General features: G+C 39.4%; 1 protein-coding gene across 3 annotated transcripts in view; it reads left to right on the forward strand.

Annotated features, from left to right (window-relative positions):
• Positions 1 to 26956, forward strand: part of LRRC28 (leucine rich repeat containing 28) — a 159370-nt gene that overhangs the window by 162 nt on the left and 132252 nt on the right. For 2 of the 3 annotated variants that reach the window (XM_077762380.1, XM_077762377.1), the window contains exons 2-4: positions 12 to 60; positions 3710 to 3937; positions 18749 to 18789. In XM_077762380.1, coding sequence (XP_077618506.1) covers positions 3758 to 3937; positions 18749 to 18789 — 221 coding nt within the window. In that variant the 5' untranslated portion in view covers positions 12 to 60; positions 3710 to 3757. Of the gene's footprint in view, positions 1 to 11; positions 61 to 240; positions 262 to 3709; positions 3938 to 18748; positions 18790 to 26956 lie in introns of those variants that run through there. The other variant, XM_077762378.1, reaches the window with a different exon arrangement.

Genomic DNA, 26956 nt, shown 5'->3' on the forward strand with positions numbered 1-26956 from the left:
ACCCTCGGCAGGCAGTCCAGCGCCGCCTGCGCCCGGAGCGCTGGCTCCGGCGGCGCCGAGGTGAGTGCGGCCGTCTGTTGCATCGGGTGGCTCGCGTATCGAGGGCCCCCTGGCCCGACCTCCCGGCCAGCACGCTGGGTCCGGCAAAAGCGTCAGGGCAGCGGCGAATGGTCCCTGCCCCGAGCGGGCCCGCCCCGGCCTCGGGTCGCCATAGCTGCCGGCCCCTCCCCGCCTTCCGTGGCCGCAGAATTCCGATACCGGGTCTGTGAAATCCCTGCCCCTGGGCTCGCAGCTTCCCAACCGTAACGACCTTAGTGTTTGGTTAACTCGGCAGGTTTGGCAAAGCGGCAGGTGTTTTGCCCAAGACTTACTGGGAAAACAGTTTTTTTTACAAATGCTTTTAATATACAATATTTAATTCTCTAATCTCTCCAGTATTAGAAAACTGGAGTGGGTCTTCAACCGGATTAAATACGGAAGTCAGTCTGAGGGTCTCCTTTTACACACACCTGCTTAAAATGTGTGACATTTTCTTAAGGTGGGAGGATTTGTTTACTTGTTTTAAACAATAATAAAGTGGGCTGGTGTTTACCTGTCAGAAAACTTGTGGAGGTACACTTGTATACCGTTAATATCATTAAGTATCCCATTTATCTTTAGTAGATAAGAGGTAGTGAAGGGAATTTGTGTAAGAAAATTATCCATCCTGGTAAAGGCTGTATCTTGCCAATGAATGCGTTTTTGGAGAACCATTGGCATTTTTTATTATTGGCACCTTTCAGATTTCATTTATGTAGATTTGATCTCCCAAACTGCCTTTGTAGCAAAATGTATTTTAGCAGGGTGTAATGATGTTTTAAAGGCAGCCCAATCCCAGCCATCAGGATTCAGAGGGAAAACAATTAGGTTACATTGAATTCTCTTACTGGATCTTCTATCAGTGAAGGTGGGTTTTGGATATAGTTTTCCTTTGTAGCCTTACATTTGTATAAACTTTGCCTACCACTTAAATTTAATAATAGGCAAGAAACGCCCCGTTGAACATCGAAGTGCCTGAAAGGCTATATTGTAAGGCAGTGCACAGGCTTTGGAGTCGGTCCACCTGGGTTGGAATTCTGGCAAGTTACCCTCTGAGAGACTCAGTTTCCTTATCTGTAAAACAGGCTAAATAATGTCTATTGCAATGCGTAGTTGTACGGATTAGGGATGTTTATAGTACTTAGCAAGCACTCAGGATATAGTATCTACCAGATGACCAAAGATTAGAAAGTGAAAAAAAAATCTACCTTGCAGTCTTAATATGCCCTACTTTCATCCACTTATCAGCTGTTTGAGGGCGCCTGCTTTGTGCTAGATATTGTGCACAGGCAGATACACGAGAGTTAAGAAAGAGCCAGATGTCTGTCCTCAGGAGCTTACAGTCTGTTTGCTAGATTGATGATAGATACACCAATAAATATTTAGATTCCGGAATGTGAGGAGGCCTACATATAAAAAAGAGTAACAAGAGAACAGTGATTTTTACTTTGAAAACCAAAGGTTGATGGGACAGTGCTTTCCAGGCTAAGAGGAGAGGCAGCAAGTGGTGTGAGGAGTTTGGCTTATGAAAGAGACTAGGAAAAAAGGACTAGAAAAACCCAGGAGCTGGGTGAGAAGCCAGGGAAGGGTGCTGCCATATAAGGCTGGAGAAATGGTATGGAGGGGCCAGATTATGAGGAGCCCTCAAAGCTTGGTAAGAGCTTGATTTTCTACAAACAAACAAAAACTCTTGAAGGCTGTATTTAGTTCATTTGTGTGCACTAGGGAGTGAATTTTCTGAGAGGAGACCATGGGAGTTACATTTTTAAAGGCCCACTGCTAAGTGATTAAGATATTAGAAAATATGTAGGGTGGACACCAGTAATACTGAGGCCCTGGCCAGAGATGAGAGTGGCTTTTGGTTTTGGCTGGTGGAGACATGTGGATGGACTTGAGATGTATTTCAGAGATGGAAGCCACCGCCTTAAGATACATTGGAGGTACCAGCTGAGTGGGAGGGTGGGCTCATTCATGACTTCCAGCTTTCCGGCTCCCGCCACTGGGTGGGTAGGAATGTGCGTGCCATTTACTGAGATGAGAAACGCTGTGGAGAATTCGGATTGCTGATGAAAAGCAAAAAAATGGCTTAAGTTTGCGGCACTTGTGAGCCATCTAACCTGTTTCCAGTTTACTATTTCAGTGAATAATAACCAAGCAAACTTCTCTTTCCACACAGAATCATCCATGTTATTTCTGGTTTAGTTCCCTTTTGCTTTGCAGGTGAGAGAATTAAGATGTAGAAAGATGGAATATGTTGTTCAAAGTGATATATATCTCATAAAAAGGTTAAGCGTGTAGGTAGAATCTGTATGGCAGAGTTTTGAGTTGTAATGTCGCGTTGGGGATATTATTGAATATTCCACATTGTCTGCCCTTTTAGATAAAATGGCAAGTGCTTTCTTATTAGATAGGAATTGGGAATTTGGAAATAATAGAAAATAACCCCAAAAGTTACAAAACTCTGCTAATGGAAAGCTTATGTTACCACATTTTGCACTAACCAATTAACTTTGTGTTAATTCCCAGTGAAAATAGTTTTTCTTAAGAAAAAATTTGTTTTCTTTGAAAGGTACGTTCAGTTGGGAAGTTCGAGAAAGAATGCCCAGGAAAATGAGGTAGAACCTTTGCTCAGAGCTCAACCTCTTAGTGTTTTTGCATTTCCTTAGTATCCTGTGGAATCCTGTGAAGAACCCAGGCTTTGAAATCCACGGGACACCCTCATCTCTACCCAAAGGAAAAAACCCAAAAAAAATCCTTGCTTGTGTCCCTTATGAGCCATTTGGCCTTGGATAAAAGTGTTGAAGCTCTGAGTTTGTTTCTTCTTGTGTTAGTATAGTGATTGTGAAGTTTGTTTCTGCTCTGTGCCTCATTGATAAGAGGGCAAATGTTATTTCTCTTCCTACCCTGTCAGTTTCAAAGCTAGAAGGGAGTTCTGGGTTCTGTTCTGGGTTCTGGCCTTTACCAATAAATTGCAGTCTCCATTGTGTACGTTAGGCAACTGAGACCCGAAAAGATAATACAAGGTTCTTGTTTTCTAGCACAGTATTTCTTCTTTAGTTGAAATAATTAAACTTTATATTCCTGGACCTGTTTCTTTACTGCTTCTGATCATCTACAAAGTTAAAAATGAGAAAAAAAAAAAAGAGATAAAAGAAGGAAAAAATTAGAATATTTACATGGTAAGAAATGAAGAAAACGAAACTGTAAGTGGTCCGTGTTTTGTATGTATTTGGCAATATTTTTGAAATACCTCAAGCCGCACATAAAACGAGTTAGCTCAAGAAGGAAATGGGTTTGCTCTGTCTGATTTTTAAGCTTTCTTTGGGGGCATGTTATGAAATTAATGCCTGTTCTGTTAGGCATTCTTATCTCAAGTTCAAGAACTATTTTTTCAATTAGCACTGTTGCTGCCAAGTGGTACATACAGCTTCAATAGTGAGAGTATTTTAATTAAATAGTTATCTAATCTCCTAAATATGTGTGACAAATTCAGTCATTATGAGGGAAGAATACAGGGATTGAATGTGTAACTCTGTCTTTAGTGTTTGCAAATAGCTGGGTGTGCTAACTCGTTTATTTGGCAGTGCTTATGAGCACTATCATAATTGTTCAATCTTCTTTCTCTCTTTAGAAATGGACCAATTTTGACACGATGTAGAGCTGCGGCGTGCCTGATGGGATGTATTCAGTCATGGCATCTGAACTTTGTAAGACGATCTCTGTGGCAAGGCTGGAAAAGCACAAGAATTTGTTCTTAAACTATAGGAATCTGCACCAATTTCCACTGGAGTTACTGAAAGATGAGGGACTACAGTACTTGGAGAGGCTCTATATGAAAAGGAACTCCCTTACGACCTTGGTACAGTATTCTATTGCATTTTAAAAAAGCCATTTATAATGTGGTCCTGACCAAGATATATTTTACATATCCTAAAAAGTTCAGACCAGGATGTACATCCCCTCTTGTTATCTAAGCAGGGAGTGGGAATACAAATACGGGGGTTTCTCGTTAGCGGAGAATTCATTATCCAAGTCCCTCCTGTATGAGGTTACGGGAAGAGTTGTATAGGAAAGCCAAATATTTGCTGACGTGCGCTCATAGAATTAGTGTCCATTCCAGAGCCCCGCTTCTCCTGGCCTGTGTATCTGTCTTTGCTTTCTTTGTGTGATAAGCTCCTTAGATAATTTTTGGGTGTTACCATACCAAATGGACCAGTTAAAAAGTAGAGAAGAGACAGACCAACAAAGATGGCCTTGAGTTAGAAGCATTTAAAAAGAGATGATGTGAATATTAAAATATATAAGGACAGACATTTGGGAAGCTTTATGTAGCCTTTGTTTGGGGGGAAGAAATGTAACAACCCTCCCGAACCCCCAAATCCTTCTTTATGATTGCACTGTGAAAATCAGATGATGTAGAATTGGCTCTCATCCAGTGTGTTGGAAAAAGTTTTGCCACAAAAGGAACATTTGATTCATTATTTTTACATTCTAAGAATAAGCACATACTTATCATTATAACCTTATTTTTTAAATTACATATAGAATTTTATTATGTATTTTATTATATAGAAGATTAAGTTTTATTATGTATGAGATTAAAAAACACTGTTTAAAATTTTTTTTCAAGAGAGCGTCCTAACGTGATTTCTTATTCCCATTCTTATTGTGAAATTTGGTCTCTGTTTTTTTTTTTTAATGTTTATTTGTTTATTTATTTATTTTTGAGACAGAGCATGAGCGGGGAAAGGGGCAGAGAGAGAGGGAGATACAGAATCCAAAGTAGGTTCCAGGCTCTGAGCTGTCAGCAGCAGAGCCTGAGGCAGGGCTCTAACCTGCGAACCATGAGATCATGACCTGAGCCAAAGTTGGACATTTAACTGACTGAGCCACCCAGGCACTCCTGGACTCTGTTTTAAATGTATGTGCTTTATGTGGCCTTTTCTGGCTGTCACTTAACCTCATTTAAGTCTTAGACTTGAACTCTTATTATTCTTACTCATTTTATGATGTCTTGTTTCTTTGTGAACAGACCTATTTTTCATTCTCTTCTCTCAGAGAAAAGAATCTATTTGGACTATCCTAAATATCTGAAAGTATGCTGTACTGGCTTCATTTATATAGAGTGTTATCCTTGGAAAGATTTATTTAATCTTGTGTGAGTAGAAAACATAAGATTTGTTCATTTTTGCCATATCTAAAAGTAAATAGAAATACATTTTTCATTTTTAGTGTTTGGCATTTTGGCATAGATGTTATTTTGAGTGCCTAGGTAGATTTTATGAATTAGATTTTTCTTTTTTTTTTTTTAACATTTATTTATTTTTGAGAGACAGAGACAGAGTGTGAGCGGGGGAGGGGCAGAGAGAGAGAGGGAGACACTGCATCTGAAGCAGGCTCTGGGCTGTGAGCTGTCAGCACAGAGCCCAGCGTGGGGCTCCAACCCATGAACTGTGAGATCATGACCTGAGCCGAAGTCAGATGCTTAACCGACTGAGCCACCCAGGCGCCCCATAGATTTTTCCATTTTAAAACTGGAATTATCTTGGGAGCTTGGGTGACTCAGTTGGTTAAGTGTTCAAATCTTGATTTCAGCTCAGGTCATGATCTCACTGTCCTGGGATTTAGCCCTGCTTTGGGCTCTGCGTGGAACATGGAGCCTGCTTGAAATTCTCTCTCTCTCTCTCTCTCTCTCTCTCTCGTTCTCTCTCTCTCTCAACCTCTTTCTCAAAATAAATAAACTTAAAAAAAACTTTATCTTAATCAAACTTTAATAATATAATAATCCTTTTGGAAAATCATCATTGCACGAGGTGAAACCATATTTACCAAGTATTCCCCTCCCCTCCTTTGCGGAACAAGTGTTGTGAGAAATAATTTGTCAAGGATTAAGGCTCAGATTTTCCTATGTTTGTTGTTTATAATTTTTTTTCATGTTTATTTATTTTCGAGAGAGAGAAAGATGGGGGGGGTGGGGGGATGAGTCAGGGAGGGTCAGAGAGAGAATCCCAAGCAAGCCCCAAACTGACAGCATAGAGCCCAGTGCAGGGCTTGATTTCACAAACCGTGAGATCATGACCTGAGCTGAAATCAAGAGTCGGATGCTTAACTGAGTCACCCAGGTGCCCCTCCTATGTTTGTTATTGATGTAGTAAGAAAAAATTGTGAGTGGATTACTTCTTAACTGTTAGTCAAAGTCCACTTGAGTATAGATTGTTAAAAGAAATTGACCTTTGTTTATGAAAGTTATAGTGAGCTTTTGGTTTTGTGTGGTTTCTTAGCTATAGTTTTCTATTTGTGAAAATACTTAGGCATCTGCTATATGGTTGTAACCCATATTCATAATGGCTCATAAGCATACATTTCAGGTTCATGTTTTGCCACCTTTTTGTTGATCAGAGATTAAATTGTTAATATGTTTATGATAGGTGTGTGTATTTTATTTGAATGATTTCTAACGAGCTGGAACATTTGATTCATGTGTATCAAAGAGCTTTTAAACTGTAGAGTGCTATACAGATATTAGGGTGTAGGAATCATAGCAGCCCTCCCATTCCTTGACAGTACTAGATATAAGACGCCTAACACATCCAGTATAGTCTATGAATGCACAAGTTTTGAAGGCAGATGAAATAGTACTTAGAGTGCTCTCAACTTAGGGCTTTTAGAGTGTTTGCTGGTATTATCGATAAAGTATATTTCCCAAAGGTGATTTAGTATGTGGAAGTTTTAGAAATTTATTATTTTAAATATTTATTTCTGAGAGAGAGAGAAAGAGACAGTGTGAGCAGGGGTGGGTCAGAGAGAGAGGGAGATACAGAATCTGAAACAGGCTCCAGGCTCTGAGCTGGCTGTCAGCACAGAGCCCGACGCGGGGCTCAAACATCGGGCAGTCAGAGCCCTATGCGGGCTCGATGAATTGTGAGATCATGACCTGAGCCGACATCCGACACTTAACCAACTGAGCCACCCAGGTCCCCTCCCCCCCCTTTTTTTTTTTTGAGAGAGAGAGGGAGTGTGGAGGAGGGGTGCAGGATGGGGGTGGAAGGGAGAGAGAATCTTAAGCAGGCTCCACACTCAGTGCAGAGCTCTACGTGGGGCTCCACCTTGCAACCATGAGATTAAGACTTGAGCCGAAATCGAGTCAGATGCTTCACTGACTGAGCCGCTAATTTTAACACTAATGCCCGTGTTCAAACTAAAACATACCAAAAACCTTTTTAGTGTGTTTAAAAGAATAAACTTTTCATATTTTAAATCCAAAAATGATACGTGCTCTAATATCAGTGAACATATGGAAGTTGTCTCTCTCTCCATCCAGTTTTATACTGTGGAGTAACCAGTGTTAGTAATGTGGTTGTATCCTTCTACTGTTTTGCTTTGTATTTATGTAATTATATACTTTATCCATAAAGTTGCTTTATACTTTTTAAGCAACAAAATAGAATCATACCACACATATTTCCTTGTAGATTTCTCTTTCTACTTCACGGCATTCTGATTCCACTAACCTCTAGGGCCAGGAGAGGCACAAATATGCTTGTATGTGCAAGTGTGTGTGTTCAGGATTGAGTCTTAAAAGTAGGATTAATGGGTCAACTGGTAGTCATGTTTTACATTTTAAAGTACTTTTTATCAGTACAGTCAGCCCTTGAACAATGCTGGGGTTAGGGGCGCTGACCCCCTGCTTAGTTGACAAGCCATGTATAACTTTTGACCCCCCCAAAACTTAACTACTAACAGCCTACTGTTGGCCAGAAACCTTACTGATAACATAAACAGTTAACATATATTTTACATGTTATATGTATTACATACTGTATTCTGATAATAAAGTAAGCTAGAGAAAATAAAACATTACTGAGAAAATCATAAGGAAGAAAAATGCCATTACAGTGTTGTTCAGTATTTATTGAAAAAAATCCATGTATTAGTGGACCCATGTATCATTAAACTATGTTATTCAAAGGTCAACTGTATTTCATTATTCTGTATTACCATTGATTTGTATAATTGAGAAATCTTTTTTTNCTCGAACCCACGAACCGTGAGATCATGACCTAAGCGAAAGTCGGACGCTCAACCGACTAAGCCACCCAGGCGCCCCTGTATAATTGAGAAATCTTAAAAACTTCTTTTGGGGGGCACCTGATGGCTCAGTTGGTTGAGTGTCCAACTCTTGATTTCAGCTCAGATCTTGATCCCAGGATTGTGGGAATGAGCCTTCCTGTCGGGTTCTGTGCTGAGTATGGAGCCTGCCTAAGATTCTCTTTCTTCCTCTGCCCCTCTCCCCTCCCACACACACACACTCTCTCTCTCAAAACAAACAAACAAACAAACGACCCCCCCTTTTTAAAAACATAATGAGTCAATTTATGTAGCAGTCCAGTTATGTAATTCATAGGTGAATAAGTAATAGTTAGGAAACATGATTTTGGTTCCTAACATTTATCTTAGAAAACATTTTTAAGAATTTTTCTATAAATATTTTAAATGCAGTTCAAGAATTAAGTCTCACCTTTGTGGTAGTTAGAAGACAAATAAGAGAATAGGAGATATAAGTTCTGTGTTTGTCACATGATGGGTATTCACATAGTTGTTGAATAAATAAATACACGAATATAAAGTCGATTATGGAGAGTTCCAGACTGAGAGCCTCTGAAGGCAGGGACTCTTGTCTTAAGTTCTGTACCCCCATGCCCGGCCTGCTGCCCAGCATTTGTAGGACACGTCTAATTCTATGTAACAGGACTGTAGAAGACTTTTTAAAGAAGATGCTATTTGCATTGACACTGGAGAGTGACTTTTGGCAGGATAGTTTAGGAGGAAAAGTATTCTTTCAACATGTATTTATTCAGTACTTAACTATGTGCCCAGTACTCTTCAAGGCACTGACTTCGAACAAATTCTTACTCTCATGGAATTTTCATTTGTTGACATCCCAAGCTGAAGAGAAAGTATGAACTAAGACTCAGTGTCAGGAAGTTCAGGAGACAAGTCTAGGTGCCTATTTTGCCTAGAGCAGTGTTTTTTTTTTTAATGTGTTCTTCAGAGCCTGAGGGTTCCTAAAAGGGCGGAGGTGGAGATTTAAGGGGAAACTGAGCAGTAGTGTGTCTCCTTCAGTCAGAGCAGCTGTCGTTTTGTTTGCTCCTGTATTGGTGCTCTCTACACAAAACCCCACATGGGTGAGGTGTGCAGGTCTAGTAAATGTTTTCAAATTCCTTTTAGCGGAACCATTTATTCAGAAAGTTCGATGAGTAAAATAGATGTAACTGGGAATTATTCTGACTTAGGGGAGGGGATAGGCAAGAGTCTTGCTCAGTCCACACCTCCTTCCCTTCTAAGGACCTGTGTGTATTGTCTAGGAAACCACAGAGTGGAATAGAAAGTCACTAACTTAGCACAGCTGACGTGAGAATCCTACATTCCACCAGGCAAGGCCATCTGTTTGGGGAGTGATTTGCAGAAAACTTAGGTTTGAAGTTGTTGGGAAGAATCCATGGCACTTTGGCTAGAGAAAGGTAGGAGACTTGTTGGCCTTGTTCAGCAAGCTGTTGGTCGCCAGCTTAATGGTGGGCCCATGTGCCTTGTTTACGGGAGTTTCTCAGCACCCAACTGAGGTATGAAGAAGGTGCCCTGTTGCATTCATGCAGGCTTAGGTGTTTTCCAGGTGTACTTGTATTGTTTTCCAATACAAGTACAGAGGGACTAAGGGAATTTAGGAATTTGGCAGGAGGGATTGGGCCATGGTTGATGGAATATGGAATGTGAGCTGGATTGGAGGCAAAGAAAGAAAGGAGAGGAGTGCATGAATAGGGAGAATGGAGAGGGGCCAAAGGACCCACTGACATTGAAGAATTGTATTGGGCCCGATTGAGTAAGCCATCTAGGGGGATGGCACATGTGGTTCTGGAGAGAGACTGCAGGTGTAGAGAAGTTTCAGGTGAAGGTCGGATAGGAGTGTGCCGGGTGAAGGGGGCTGAGATGAATCCTACCCCCATGCCCCTTCAGTTCTCTACCAGTAGCTAGAATCAGATTTCTAAGATTTGGAGAAGGAATAGAGCTTGGATGCAGCAATCCCCAGCTCTGAGCCTTAACCCAGAAGTTCCTGGAGGGAGAGAATTAGCAGGAGACGCATTTAAGGACTGAGGTCTCAGGAAGGGGCTGTTTCATTGTTGGTAGCAAAACCTAATATTAGGAGATAACAGACCCAGTTTCTATGTGCTACATCTCTTTGGACCTCAGTTTCTTCGTTTATAAAATAAAAGGCCACAGAGACATGGAAGAGGGTGGGGAAGAAATCCCAATCTGGAAGTGAAATCACTTAATGGATCAGCCAGTTTTTTCTCTTAATGAGAATAGTAGGCAAGAGGTTTTCCTGGGGACATGAAAGAGTGACCTACCCAAATACTAATGGAGCTCTCACCAGTTGCCAATTTTGTTTATAAATATGAATGGACAAGAAAAGACACTAAATTTTAATGAAAGAGGGGACTTTGGCTTATGTCTGAGCAATAAAAGCAATGGACCTTGATTAAGCAATTAATCTCTGCCACAAGAGAGAACTTCACTTAAAAGTGATATTCTGCTGGGATCGAAGGGAAGCAGAGATCTCTTCATCACCTTCCGAATTGGGATGGGGTATAAGGCATGGAAGTGTTTCCTTTCCTATTGACTCAGGAGAAAATATTCTTGACCTTCCCCATAAAATATAAACAGGCAAATAAATCTTAAAAGAATGCAGATAGTCCAAACACAAAGTGATGTTTAACTTCCAATAGAAGGTAAAATATTGATCATCTTTTCCTATTAGATTGCCAAAGACTAATACCTAGATTATTAATGCTTGATGTGGAAGACAGTAAGAAGATACTCTCACACACTGTCAGATGGAATGAACTGGGCTGAGTATTTTTGGTGGGTGGTTTGACCACATCAGGCAACATATTGAATTGGCATTTTTCACCTGTAAGAATTTACACAGCAGAAAAAAATGTCACGTGAACCAGGATGTTCATCAAAACATTGGTTGCAATGAAAAATTGTGAAAACCTAAGTGTTTATCAGTGTGGGGTTGGTTAAAATCTGGTAGCAGCTAACATCATTTGAGTCTTTAGTAAGTTCCAGGCACTGTCTTAAGCTATTTGTATTAAATGGATTTGTTAATAAATTAATCCTTAAGACAATCCTGTGAAGTAGGCACTATTATTATCCCTACTTAATGGATAAATAAAGGCATTAAAAAAGCATCGATCAGACTTAATAGTGATTAGAGCTGTGGATGGAGGGAAGGCAAGAGAGTGGGGGTGGCCACTGGAAGAGCCTTACCTAAGGATGTAGAGTAAGAGAGAAAGGTTCCATGAAGTTTGGTTTAAACTTTTTTGCTAAATGCTTATTATTTTCACAACTAAAAATTAATTAAAATAGAGAATTTTGGAATCTAGTAGCACTAAGATGTTAGCCAGCTCTCAAATTGTATTCATCAGTGAGTCTAGGTATTTTGATTAACAATGATGACCATGCCTGCGTTATGCTGCATTGACAGCTTCTGTGGCTGGTGGCCGGGCTGAGGGTGAAAGGGGCTGCTGTCTGGGAAAGTTACATAGCTATGCCCTCCGCCCGTTCTGAAGTTGGTTAAGGGTAGGATCTGGATTGAATGAACATCAGAACACCTGGAAAACAAAGAAATAGTGTGAGAGCATCACGGCATCAAGTGTGGCAAAAGAAAATTGGGAGAGGGAATTAAGCTTTGTTTTTGTTTATTTGATTCAATTTGAATTCCAATATAAGGGGCCTCTTGTTATTTCTTAAACTGAATGTGTGGAGATGGTATGTCAGGTAGTAAAGCCTTCAGGTGCTCTGTTGTGTTCCGGTGCTGAGGTGTCATATGTGAGGTAGTCCTACAAAACACTGATTGCAAATGTAGCCTGTCTCAGGGACACACTCATGCCTGAAGAGTAGTTCTGTTATAAACCAAAGCTGCTTTTCCTACTGAATTTTCAGATTTCATACTTTGCCCCCTCATCGTTACTGGTGGACTGACAATAGTAGTTCCCTGTCAATTAGTTAACAAAGTATTTGGAATAGTTGAGAAAATGAGTGTCAGACCCCTAATTTAATTCTGTTTATTGAATCATAGAATTTCAAAGCTAGATGCAGCTTTTTTATAGCCAGTTTCTGCAGTTTTTCTTTTTGGGGAAAGTAAGAGGAGGTTAATGGATGGGTCCAAAGTCACTTTTGTGGCCAGTTAGAGCATATACCAGGTCTCCTCATCTGTCACCTAGTTGGTCTTTTGTTTTAATTCTGCAAGTAGCTACTGGTGACCTATTTCTGGCCTAGCACCATACAGTTAAAGTCCAACCACATTCATCCGCTGGGGAGCAGTGAGGTTAAGTGAGTTCTCCTGGTCACCTCTGTGACATTTGCCTCTGAGGTCTACTGTGTAACTTTTCCTGATAGAAATGTTTTTAAAACTTGTAGCTCTATATACTTTCTTAAAATACTGGCAACATGCCTTGGGAGCCAGGAAGAGAAGGTTTAGAAGGGGGTGGCAGGGAAGCAGGTCTTTCCCTGATACCAGACCATATCCTTACACACTGGACGGCTTCTGTTTGCAAGCACCAGGCTCAAAAGCCATTGCTGTGTATGTGTTTGCCCAAGTTGAAATTCATTTTCAAGCATGCACTATACTAAAATGAGCCACCTGTACCTTAAACATGAGATACCAGTTTCTAAAGGTTCGTCCCACCAGATCAGTCAACAAATACATATGTGAGTGAGGCACTTGAAGTATAATACACTGAGCTTGGAATATGCTCCCCCCTCACAATGAACACTTCTACATTGTCTTCTTTTTTTTTTTTTTTTAATGTTTATTTATTTTGAGAGAGAGCGAGAGAGCACATGTGTACTTGGGTATGTTGTGATGGTTTGTAAATGAAGTGCCTTTTTTCCTTCAATACCAAAACCTCATTGACTTTCTTAAAAAATAATAATAAAAATAATTTTTGAGGTGAAGTTCACTTAATGGAAAATCAACCATTTTAGAGAGAACAATTCAGTAGTATTTAGTACCATTCGCAGTGTTGCACAAGCAGTGCCTCTGTCTAGTTCCAGACGTTTCCATCACTCCGGAGTAAAACCCCTTACCCATTAAGCAATTTCTCCCCATTCCCCTCCACACCCCAGCCCTGGCAACCACCAATCTGTGTTCTCTTTATGGATTTATCTCTTCTGGATAGTTCATATAAATGGAATTATTCATTATGTGTCCTTTTCTGTCTGGCTTCTCTTCACTTAGCAGAAGTGTTCTCAAGGTCCATCCCAGTTGTAGTGTGTATCTATTTATGGCGTAATAAGATTCCGTTGTATGTACACCACAGTTTATTCACCCCTTCATCTGTTGGTGGACATTTGGGCTCTTTCACCTTTTTGGTGTTGTGAACAGTGCAGCGATGAATATGGGTTTACGTTTGCATGTTTGAGTACCTGTTTTTAATTATTTTGGGTATATACCTACCTCCTACCTAGGTGTGGCATTGGGGGGTCATATGGGAACTCTGCCTTTTTGAGGAGCTTGCAAGATGACTGACCCACTTCACCAGCAAGGTACAAGGGTTCCAAATTTCTCCGTATCTCACCAAACTTGTTATTTTCCAGCTTTTTAAAATATTGTTATTACAATAGGTGTGAAGTGGGTAGGTGTGAAGTGACACCTCATTATGGTTTTGATTTGCATTTCCTTAATGGTAATGCTGTTGAGCATCTTTTTGCATATATTTACAGAATATTCAATTTTTTTGCCCATTTTTAAATTGGGTTGTTTGGGGTTTTTTTTGGGTTAGAGTTCTTTTATACTCTGAGTGCTAGACCCTGAACAGATATGTGGTTTACAAATATTTTCTCCCATTTTAAATGCTGTCTTCACTTTCTTGAAATTCATGTCCTTGTAATATCCTTTGATGCACAAAAGTTTTTAATTTTGGTGAAGTCCAGTGTATCTCTTTTTTCTGTTGTTCCTCATGCTTTTGGTGTCATATCTGTGAATCCGTTGCCAAATCCACAATGATAAAGGTTTATTTCTATTTTTCTATGAGTTTTACAGTTTCAGCTGTTCTCTTTAAGTCAATCCATTTCTAGTTACTTTTTGTAGATAGTGTCAGGTTAGAGGTCCAACTTCATTCTGCATTTTATAACTGCTATAAATACATTTAATCCATGACGTCTCTGACATGTGTTTTTAGAGGTCAGAAATGGAGCAGATTTTGCTGAACCCTGAGTCTTAGCGGTTCATAACAGCAGAGTTATTTCTTTTTTTTTTTTTTAAATGTTTTATTTATTTCTAGGAGAGAGAGAGACAGCGTGAGNATTTCTTTTACGCACACTGCCGTGACTTCATACTGCCTGGGGACTCTGCTCCATGGTGTCCACGGTCGGATATGAAGACTGACAGAGTTTCCATCATGTGGAGGTCACTGTGAACTTCCTGAACTTTTTTTAAAAGAAATATTTATTTATTATTTTGGGGGGGGGGGGGGGAGNGGGGCTCGAACTCACAGACGCTGAGATCATGACCTGAGCTGAAGTCGGACACTCAACCAACTGAACCACCCAGACTCCCCTAACTTTGTGAACTTTTATGTAGCTTTCTGTATTTCACCCCCAAAAAATTTATTTTTTTTTTTAAAGAAAAACAAAGTTAATTAGGGGCACCTGGGTGGCTCAGCTCAGGTCATGATCTCACAGTCCTGTGATGGAGCCCCTTAGTGGGCTCTGCCCTGGGTGTGGAGGCTGCTTGGGATTCTTCATCTCTCTCTCCCTCTGCCCCCTCCATAAATAAACATTTTTTTTTAAAAAGTTAAGTTTGGTGACTGAAGGGGAAAAAACCCGTTATCATTCACAAACCGTCACAATACACCCAACAAGCTTTCTAGTTTTTGTAATGACACATTTCAAAGTCATGAATTAAATGCACTTTAGTTCTTATAGTTCAGGCTCTTGAAGGCTACTGCTTCAACATAATATCACTGACCAGAGTAAGTCACTTAGCCGTATCCAGCTTGAAGAGACAAACGCATTCCTACCAGAAAGAGAAAGAAAAAGAAGGTGGTACACAGTGCCTACCAGAGCATGTCACTCAACATCGTGTTTGCAACATATTTGAACTGTTTGTTCCAAGATACACAATTTAAAAATGTTCGCACGACACCTGGGTGATTCGGTCGGGTAAGCATCCGATGTCAGCTCAGGTCATGATCTCATGGTTCGTGGGTTTGAGCCTGGCATCGGGCTCTGTGCTGACAGCTCATAGCCTGGATCCTGCTTCAGATTCTGTGTCTCCCCCTCTCTCTGCCTCTCTTCCACTTGTGCTCTCTCTCTCAAAAATAAATAAACTTTGAGAAAAATTTCTTTAAAAAGTTCACATTTAAGGAGGTAGACAGTTTTCCTTAAAAGGGTGTAGTAAAACATCATCGATTCAAAATTAGAGGTAAATTTTATAGTTAAACCTGCTTGCTGAAGTTTACTTTTACATTCCTTGTAAAGAAAAATTGTTCAACTAAGTGCATTGTGTAATGCAGAGAATTTTGGCTTAATATAGAAAACATTTTCAGCTAGTTTAGTAGAAAGTAATTCAGTGAGGCTTACCAGTAGGTGTCAGTCACGGCCCGTGCAGTGGGTGGGCTGGTACTAATAAGGGTTTGGGTCCCCCCCCCCCGTCCNAATTTTCTTAAGGTCAACTTGCTTATTTTTAAATAAAGACACAGTGTATCTACTCATTAATAAAGATATAGTGAGGCACCATTAGCAGCAGAAACCTCATTCAGTGCTTAATTGTGTGTGAAGCTGTATAGCTCAAAAGAGCTAACCTGTTTCTCATGGGAAGATTAGGATACTGTTGGATGACGCCAAATAGTCATCTGGAAAGAATGATCACAGGTCAAGATGTGATATTGATTGTAGCAGATCAAATAGATGAGGGTCTTTTTTTCTGGATCAGTCTTTCCTTTTTAGAGGACCAGCTGTTATGAAGCCCCTTACTGCCCCCTCCCCTCATTCTCCCATCCCTATAGTTGCCTGGTTTGCCTAGGAAGCTTTGTATGTGCACCCATAAATGGAAGTGCTGTGCTCCTCAAAAGAGGAGATACCTGCACTAAAAGAAACGTTTTGAGGATTTCTATAGATCCAAGAGTAACATCTGCAGAAAGACTTGCGTGAAGGACCTCATTGCGGATATTGATATCAAAACATGTAAAAAAAAAAAATCACAGCATTCAGGATTTGAAAACTAAATATAAACGATTTTACCAAAAATGGGTACTCAGTAAATGCTTCGTTGTCATCATAACAATATTCGTATTCAGTATTTGGTTATCATAAAAGGAAAAGGATATATGTATATATAAGCAGCTTTGGATGCTGTTGCTAAGTATTTAAATTCATCAGTATGCCAGCTTAAAGCGGTAATGTCATCTCCTTGTTTAAAATAAACCAGTGGGGATTTTTATTGTGTTGAGAATTTTTAAAAAGCTTTCCAATTTTATAAAATATAAGTTATAGTGATCTGTTCCATACCAGTCTGCAAAGTCATTATAGACCTTCATACCCTGTGGCCCAGACATACCAAACTAATGGTGTTTCTCTTACTAAGTGTTTAGAACCCAAATTGGATATAATATGATTGATTACTCAATTATGTAGCAGGGTTTTTTTAAACTTTTAATGTTTATTTATCTTTGAGAGAAAGAGAGACAGCACGAGCAGGGGAGGGGCAGAGGGAGAGGGAGACAGATTCCAAAACAGGCTCCAGGCCCTGAGCTATCAGCACAGAGCCCAGTATGGGGCTCGAACCCATGGACTGTGAGATCATGACCTGAGCCGAAGTCGGACACTTAACCGACTGAGCCACTGAGGTGCCCCAGTTATGTAGTAGTTTATGTGCATACCACATTATCGAATGTAATGTTTTTCAATTATTAGCGACCTAACGTGCTCACTGTTAAAAATTCTAATGATAGTAGAGTGGAGAATAGATAGCAGCCCTCACCGTTTTTCTAATGATGATCTTGTTACTCAGTTTCTGTCTGAAAAATTAGTTTGTTACAAATACAAAACCTTCCAGTCCTCAACACTTTTGTTTTTCTATTAACACAATTGTTTTTATAACAGGATTTTTAGAAGTGTAAGATCTGTTCAGGAGTAGTGTTGGGGAGTTACAGCAGAATAGATTGTATTTGCAATTTCCCAGACGTACCTCCCTGTCTCACATTTTCCTATGTTGCTTCTTGTGCCTAGAAAGCTGATCAGAACCTTCCTCTGCCCCACAGCAACCTCTGAAAATTTTATTTGTCTTTCAGGACTCCAACTACACCTAATTACTTCTAAAAAACAATTCATGATTCTCTGTTATTGATACCTAGCTTACCCTACGGTATGTTTGAGTGTAGAATAAATATATATATATAACTCCTGACTCAGTGTGCTCCTTCAGTCTTAACAACTCCTGTCTTTGTGTTTGTGTAAATTTGAACTTGAGGGGATGGGGGAGGGAAGAGGGAGTGGGAAGGAGAGAGAGAGAGATGCAGGCTGGCTTTCAGTTGCTTAGAGGAGGCTTTTCCTTTTTACCCCCGAGCCTCCAGCAGAGAGAAGCTTACTTGCAATGTGGAATTTCTGGGATTCTTTTTGTGGAAGGGCCAATCCCTCCCAAACCGGGACTGTGTAAGGCACCTAGATTCATCCCAGCCTGTCTTTCCAGTGGCCTGCTTCCTACCCATGCCACACCCCACCCCCAGACCCCCTGAGCCCCAGGACCACTTTGTCTTGAGCTTACTTGGGTCTGGTTTTCTGGCACTTGGAGATTTCCCTTATTTTCTTTTTCCCCAAGGCACACAAATTGGGAGTTTGGGGTGTGAATATTAGTTTTCTAGGGCTGTTGTAACAGATTATACAGAATAGGGGGCTTAAAAGAACAGATATGCATTCTCTCACTGTTCTGAAGGCCGGAAGTCCAAAATTAAGATGTGGGCAGGGCTGGCTCCTTCTCAGGACACTGAGGGAGAATCTGTTAACTTTTCCTCGGTTCTGGTGCTTGCCAGTGATCCTTGATGGTCCTTGTCTGTGTCACTCCAGTATCTGGCTCCATTATCAAATGGCATTCTTCCCTGTGTGCATCTGTTAAGAACAGTGTAACTTCTTCCATGACTGTGGAATACAAGGTTTCTAGTTTCTCAGAGAGACCCTGATTTTATTTATTATTTATTTTATTTTAAAAATTTGTTTATTATTTTTGAGAGAAAAAGAGAGAGCAAGCAAGGGAGGGGCAGAGAGAGAGTCCCAAGCAGGCTCCGCACTGTCAGTGCAGAGCCCAACGCCCTGTTTGAACCCATGAAACTGCAAGGTAATGAATGACCTGAGCCGAAATCAAGAGTCAAACGTTAACCGACTGAGCCACCCAGGCACCCCAAGACACTGATTTTAAGCGTTCAAGTTTATAGATTTAAACTGTAGTATGGGCCACATAAGCATAAAACCCAGACCTGCTGATTTATTATTTTTGCATTATTTCCTCCAGATTTACACTGCCCGCCTCCAAAGATACTTTGTGTTTAAGCTCGTTAGAACTGTTTGTACATTTCTCAAAAATAAAATTTAATTCTGAGTTTTTAATTTTCAGCCAGAAAACCTTGCTCAGAAGCTTCCAAACCTTGTGGAACTGTGAGTCTGTTTTTTCACATTTTTATAAACAACAAGAATGAAAATGATTTTAAGTTGTTTGAAATAATAGGATATACATTTTAATGCATTCATTTGTTTTGTTTTGGTGTCATGGTCATAGTGTTCATGTAGGTAGACCTGAAGTTCTGCCAACCCCAATAGTATTTTAAAGTATTTTACCGTTTAAATTTGTGTTTTAATACTTCACTTCAAGAGAGTAAAGATGCTGAAAGATACTCCCCCCTCCCCCGCCCCCAGCCTCTTGTCATAGAATCCTTCTGGATAGTCAGTGTAATTGAGAAGATTTATTATTGTTACTACATGTGATACTTGATATAAATAGTCCAGTAGTATAAAAGATTTAAAATACAAAGTGAAAGCGGACTTCGCTGTGTCCTCCACACTTCTTTTTTTTTTTTTAGTTCTTTTGACAATTGTCTCCATAATGTGAAATAATATGTTTGCACCTTTGTTTTTTGGTGTATCAACTTTAAGTCTCTATTGACTTACCTGTAAGGAAGATTAAATTTAGAATCTTTCTCTTTCTAGCTCCCTCCTAATTGTGTTGAAGAATGAGTTTGCATTGCTGTTTCTTGTTCTCTTAATTATTTGGCAAAATTTTCAGGAGGTAAAGTAAGGAAAACTAACTTTATACCTCCATCTTTAAGCTGGGAGTCTGTCATTCCCTGTCTCCCCCCTCCATTTTTTTTTTATTTTGAAAGATTTCAAAGTAACAGAAAAGTGGAAAGCTTAGTACAGTGAACACCCATATCCAGTTCACCTAAATTTAACCAGTTAACATTTTGCCACATCTGCTCTCTCTGTCCCCTACCCTCTCCCTCCCTCCTTCCTTTCCTGCTCTCTCATAAGCACACACGCACAAATTACAGACATTATGATACTTTACTACTAAATATATTAGTATGTATCTCCTAAGAATAAGGGCAATATTGCACTTAATTATACTATTATCACACATTAAAAGTAATATTAACTCAGTAATATCATCTAATATACATTTCATATTTTAATTACCTTAATTCCTCCCATTCCCAGTGTCTTTAATGTAGTGTTCAGATTTGTCTGTTTTTTTTCTCTTTATTAGATTCAGTTTAAACATCTTTGGTAATGTTCTACCCCATTTGCTTTATCAAGTTTTTAATTTCATTCTCTTTATATATGTGTGTGTGTATATATATACACATATATGTGTGTATATATATATATATGCATATTTTTTGAAGCCTTTGAGAGTGTTGCGTACATCGTGGTTTTTTTTACCTCTAAATATTTCCGTATATATCTCCAAGAAAGATGTCTTAACATTATTTTAAGTCTACTTTTTGTTTTTATAGGTTCTGTATAGTTTCCTTCATAGAAGTTTTGAACATTTCTAAAGTATATTCTTAAATATTTAATACATAATTTTTTGCTAGTGTAAATGAATTTTCTTAACTGTTAGCTCTTCTACGTGATTAAGTTTTCAATATATGAGCACTGTTGGTTTTCGTATGTTAACTTTATATCCTGCTACCTTGCTGAAATCTTTTTTTTTTTTAAATTTTTTTTTTATATTTTATTTATTTCTAGGAGAGAGAGAGAGACAGCGTGAGCAGGGGAGGGTCAGAGAGAGAGGGAGCCACAGACTGAAACAGGCTCCAGGCTCTGAGCTGGCAGTCAGCACAGAGCCCGACGCGGGGCTCGAACCCACGAACCGCGAGATCATGACCCAAGCGAAAGTCGGACGCCCAACCGACTAAGCCACCCAGGCGCCCCTACCTTGCTGAAATCTTATTAAGTTAGTTTTATCATTGATTCCTCAGGGTTTTTCAGGAATACTGACGTCTGAAAATACAGATAGTGTTGTTTCCTTTTTTCTAAACCTTAATGCCTTTAATTATTTTCTCTAGACCAATTGCATTGACTAGTCCCTCCAGAACCATGTGAAATTGTACTTGAGATCATGGGCCTCCTTGATTTGTTTCTGACCTTAGTGGGAATCCTTCCAGGGTTGGCCCATAAGAAAGATGCTGACTTTATAATTAATGTGTGTGTATTCTATTGTGTTAAGTAAATATCCATTTGTAATAATAATCTATTGCTGCTTAACAAATTATCCCAGAATGTAGTGGCTTAAACTGTAGGTAAGGGTGCTTAAAAGAATAAATATCTATTATCTCATATTTTCTGAAGGTCTAGAATCTGGACTTGGCTTAGCTGGGTGTCTTGGCCTCAGTGTCACTTTCAAAGCTATAGTCAAGGTCGTTGCCCAGGGCTGCTGTTTTTACCTGAGCTTTCAACTAAGGAAGTATCCTCTTCTGTGTTCATTCATGGTGGTGGGTGGCAGGATTCAGTTAATCTCAGGTTGTTGGTCTGAAGGTCTCAGCTCCTAGCGGGCTGTTGGCGGGAGGACTAAATCCCTTAGTTCCTTGACACGTGGTTTCTCTGCAGTGTTGCCCAGCTTCCGTCAGCACAAGGGGAAAAGCAAGAGAGGGTGTGCAAGACAGGAGCCACAGCCTTTCTCTAATCTAATCATGGACATGACATCCCATCACTTTTGCTATATTCTCTTCCCTAGAAACAAGTCGGTAGGTCCAGACCACACTTAAGGGGAGGCTGTTACACAAGAGCCTAAATGCCAGTTAGTGCAGATCAGTGGGGACTACCCACCGCATCATTAATTCTGACTTCTCAAGAATTTATATTAGCATTGGGTGTGGAATTTATTCAAAGCCTTTTTCAGACTTTAAAGAAAAAATTCTTGAGGACTTCAGGCAGAAAAGTGAAACAGTCATGAAGATGGAGATGATCGCAACATGATACCCCAAACTGTATTATGTATACTATGGTGGTTGTATTCAGGCTTGATGGTGTTTTCCTTTGAGCCCTTTAAAAGTATTTTTATATAATATATGTAACATAATATGTAAATGTTTATATGTAATATAAAGTTATATCCTATAACAATGAATAATTTATAACTATTATATGTTATGTATATATTATATACAATTATACATATGTTAAATATATATTAAATATATTACATTTTACAATAATGTAATTATTAAATACACATGATATTAACTTAACTATACATTAATTATTACATATTAGAAGAATAATGGCATATTAATAATCATGTATGAAATATAAGTAATATATTTGGTATATATTATATATTATGTGCATATATAATATATAATAGATGGGATTTTAAGCATTTTCCACATTTATTAATATATTATTTTTCTCTGGCTACTTTCAAGACTTTGTTGTTTGGTTTTCAGAAATCTAACTATGATGTGTCTTGGTATAATTATCTTTGTATTTATGTTGGAGTTTTGCTGAGCTACTTGAATATGTGAATTTGTCTTTTTCCAAATTTAATACATTTTCAATTATTAGTTTTTTGAATATTTTTTATGCACTGTTCCCTTTCTCCTTCTTGGGTACTGTTTACACATGTTACATCTGTTAATGTCCTACATTCCTCAGAGGCACTATTCATGTTTCCTTCAAGCATTTTCCTCTCTGCATTTTAGATTAGATCATTTATATTGATTTTTCTTAAAGTTCATAAACTCTTTCCTTTGTAACATTCATTCTGTTATTTAGCTTCACGTAGTAATTTTTTCAGTTTTAGGGCTTTCTTTTGTTCTCTCTCTCTCTCTCTCAATTTCCTGTCTTTATATTACAGGCATATTTTACTTTAGATCATTATGTATATCTATATAAAAATTTCTTGTCTGCAAATTCCAACATTTTGGTTATCTTGAGCTTTTAGATTATTATATCATGATAATTGGGGAGGTTATGTCTTGGAGACTGGAATCTGTTGTATTCATTTAGAGAGTGTTGATATTTTTGCTTTAGGAGGTAATTTACCTGGTTTGACTCAGACAAGTAAAGTGGTTTTTGGAGGGCGGCTGAACGCTCAGCCCAGCTCTTTTACCTGGACTGTAGTTTCTTCCCTATTTGCATGGTTCTGGGATTGCCGTTGATTTAGGCAAAATCTATAAATAGAATTTGGGGGGTCACGATTCCCTGGCTCTTCTTTTCTGGTATTCTTCCTTTACTTGCCAGCGGTCATGGTTTCTCTGAACTCTTTTCTCCTGTTCTTTAGTAAGACTGAAGTTTTCTATTAGAATTTTGTCGCCTTTGCATGGTAGCTGTCTGTACCCTGCCTTACACTAAATGTGGTTTAAAAAACAAAACTCAAACTCACCCAGTGCCATTCCTTCTTCTAAGTTTTGACTCTTCTCCAGGACAGCTTGTTTTTGTTTATTCTGCATTGCCTTAGAGTCGTGTGTGTGTGTGTGTGTGTGTTTTAGCATTTTAGTTGTTATCTGCCAGAGGATCTGTCTGGTGGGAGTTTATTTTGCTGTACTGAATTGGAACTTGCATTCTTTTATTTTAACCTCTCTGTGTCTTTATGATTCAAGTAAGTTTCTTGAAGTCAACATTAGTTGGTTCTTGGATTTTTGACCATTCTGACAACCTGGGCCATTTAACTGGAGTTAGTTTAGGTCATATTACATTTATGGGATTACTGAAATGATTCAGTTTAAGTCAACCATCTTACAATTTGTGTTCTATGTGTCTTAGCTGTTATTTATTTTTTCCCTCTTTTCTCTCCTTATTTCTTTCTTTTTTTTTAATAATTTCATTTATTTCTAGGAGAGAGAGAGACAGCGTGAGCAGGGGAGGGTCAGAGAGAGAGAGGGAGTCACAGACTGAAACAGGCTCCAGGCTCTGAGCTGGCAGTCAGCACAGAGCCCGACGCGGGGCCGAACCCACGAACCGCAAGATCATGACCTAAGCGAAAGTCGGACGCTTAACCGACTAAGCCACCCAGGCGCCCCTCTCCTTATTTAAAACTATTTCAGTGTTATGTAGGATCTCATTTTACTACCACTATTGACTTATTAACTCTCAGTGTTTAAGGTTTATATTGTGCTGTTACACTCTACCTTCACATAACAGACCACTTCACTTGTAATGTCGGAACTGTACATCAGTACTTGATTCTTTGTGCTGTTGTATGTGTGTGTGTGTGTGTACCTGTCAGCATACTAATATATGTACATATCATGTGTATGTCAGAGTTCAGTTAGGAGATAGAAACGTACCCCTAGTTGAAATAGGGAAAATTAATATAAAGAATTGTTCACTAATAAGGTGTTATTAACCACTAAAAGAGATGAAGAGGACTCTGTGGTATTCAGAAGTAGCAAGTACAAAAAACAGCTATTACTTCTGGGCTGAGGGAAAGTAGACAGTGAACGACTTAGGAGAGCTCCAGCCCCTCGGCTGAGAGTTAGAGCTCTTCAGTGAAGGGCCTGGCTGTAAGCGCATAGCCTGCTGGTGGCCAAGAAGCTCGCCAGCGGGCTTCGGCTGGAGCCGATCTGTAAGATCAGTTCACCGGTGGAGGAAGGTGTTGGTAGTCTGGAGCTGGTCTGTAGAAGCAGCCTGACCGTGTGGCCTAGCTACCACAGAAGTGTCCACGGGGCGGCAAGACAGATGCCTGAGGCCGGTTGCAGATGGTCTGTGAAAGTGCGTTGTTGGATGGGGAGAGGGAGTCCGGGGGTGTGACCAGAGCTGCTTCAGAGCTGGGTGCGGAGTTCATGGTTGGAGAATGTAGCTTGAGTTTTCCCAAGAAGGCTGCCGAGGGGAGTGCTTCTGGTGCTTGGCTCCTGTGCTGAGTGAACACTTGCAGGGGGACTGGACCCGGGAGGGAGAGCCCACCTACTTCTTTCATCTGATAGAGCCACTCTAGTGCCCTCCTCCAACCCTAACGTTAGGCCAGTTAACAAGGAAGAGTTGACATCGTCCAGCTCTGTCAGGCACAGAAGGTAGATCTGGAGCTGACGGACCAAACTGATACATTGTTAATTCTAAAGAAAGTTAAAATGAGAACAATTGTCTTTTATATTAATTCCTATATTCTCTCAGATTTGGTTTACCTGAAGAAAGTCTTTAGCTCTCCTTTTTTTTTTTTTTTAAATTAAACTTTTTCCTTTGAGATAATGGTGGATTCCCATGTCATTGTAAGAAATACTATAGAAAGATCCTGTGTACCCTTCTAGTTTCCACCAGTGTTCACATCTTGCATAACTATAGTGTGAGATAAGCACCAGAAAGTCGGCACTAGTGTTACCTTCCTCGGGGCTCATCATTTTCTGTGCACTCATTTGTGTGTGCGTGTGTGTTCTGTGCAGTTTTATTGCATGTATAGATTTGTGCAGTCGCTACCGTAGTCCAGGTAGAGAAAGTACTTTCCTCACTGCAAGGATTGCTTGAGCTGCCCTTTTCTAATCACATTCTCCATGGTCCCCAAATCCTGGTAACTACTACTCTGTTCTCCATCTCTATCATTTTGTCACTTTAACAATATTATGTAAATGGAAGCATATAGTATGTAACCTTTTGGGACTGACTTTTTTCTCATCCAGCACAGTCCCTTGAGATCCACTCACTGTATTGCATGTATCAATAGTTTGTTCTTCTTTGTTGCTGAATTATATTTCATGGTATGGATGTAATGCAGTTTCTTTTTTTATTTTTTATTTTTTTTTAAAATATTTTATTTATTTCCAGGAGAGAGAGAGAGAGAGAGACAGCGTGAGCAGGGGAGGGTCAGAGAGAGAGGGAGTCACAGACTGAAACAGGCTCCAGGCTCTGAGCTGGCAGTCAGCACAGAGCCCGACGCAGGGCTCGAACCCACAAATGGAGAGATCATGACCTAAGCGAAAGTCGGACGCTTAACCGACTAAGCCACCCAGGCGCCCCTGTAATGCAGTTTCTTAAACCATTTACCCATTGAAGGACATACTGGTTGTTTCGTTTTTTATCTGTAATAAATGATATTGCTTGTAGCATTTCTGTACATGTTCGTTTCTTTGTTTTTTGGGGGTTTTTTGGTGAATAAGTTTCCATTCTCTGAGATAAATGACTAAGACTGCAATTGCTGACTCCTGTGGTAATTACATGTTTCATTTTTTTTTTGGTCGAGATATAATTCACATACCATAAAATTCACCGTTCTGAGTATGTAATTTGGTGGTTTTTAGTATATTCACAAGTTTGAGCAACCATTACCACTATCTAATTCCAAAACATTTTCATCACCTCAAAAGAAACCCATTTAGCAGTCATTCGCCACCTCCTCCCAGCCCCTAATAACTCCTTGGTGACCAATAATCTGCTTTCCATTTCTATGGCTATGCCTGTCCTGGACATGTCGGGTAAACGGAATCATACAATGTGTGGCCTTTTACGTCTTTCTGCTTTAACATAGAATGTTTTGAGGGTTCGCTTATGTTGTAGTATGTTTCAGAACGTATTCTTTTTTTACGGATATACCATGCTTTGTTTATCCATTCTGTAGTTGATGGACATTTGGGTTGTTCACACATCTTGGCTATGGTGAATAATGCAGTTATGAACATTTCATGTAGAAGTTTATATATGAACATGTACTTTCAGTTTTTTAGGGTTTACTCCTAGGAGTGGAATTGCAGTGTTAGCTCTAATTAAACCTTTTGAGGAACTGCCAAACTTTTTCCAGAGCAGCATCATTTTACAATTCCACCAGCAGTATGTGAGGATCTGACCTTCTCCACATCCTCATTAACACTTGTTACTTTCTGTCCTTTTGATTATTGTCATCCTACTAGGTGTGAATTGGTATATCATAGTTTTTGATTTGCGTTTTTCTGACTAGTGATGTCTTTTCATGTGCTGATTGACCATTTGTATATTCCGTTGGAGAAATGTCTATTCAAGTCTGTTGTCCATTTTAAAATTATGATATTTGTCTTTTTATTATTGAGTTGTAAGAGTTCTTTATATATTTGCATGCTTTATATATTTGAGATAGCATTATATATTTAAGTGCTTTATATATTTGATATATATATTTATATATTTGGATATATATTTGATACCATGTCAAATATATGCTTTTTAAAAATATAATTTATTGTCAAATTGGCTTACATACAAACCCAGTGCTCATCCCAACAAGTGCCATCCTCAAAGTCCATCACCCATTTTCTCTCTCTCCCTCACCCCCCCATCCACCCTCAGTTTGTTCTCTGTATTTAAGAGTCTCAGATACATACTTTTACAATATTTTCTTCCATTCCATGGTTTATCTTTTCAC

Source organism: Crocuta crocuta, unplaced genomic scaffold, assembly GCF_008692635.1.
Source record: "Crocuta crocuta isolate KB4526 unplaced genomic scaffold, BGI_CrCroc_1.0 scaffold93, whole genome shotgun sequence".
Classification (NCBI taxonomy): Eukaryota; Metazoa; Chordata; class Mammalia; order Carnivora; family Hyaenidae; genus Crocuta; species Crocuta crocuta.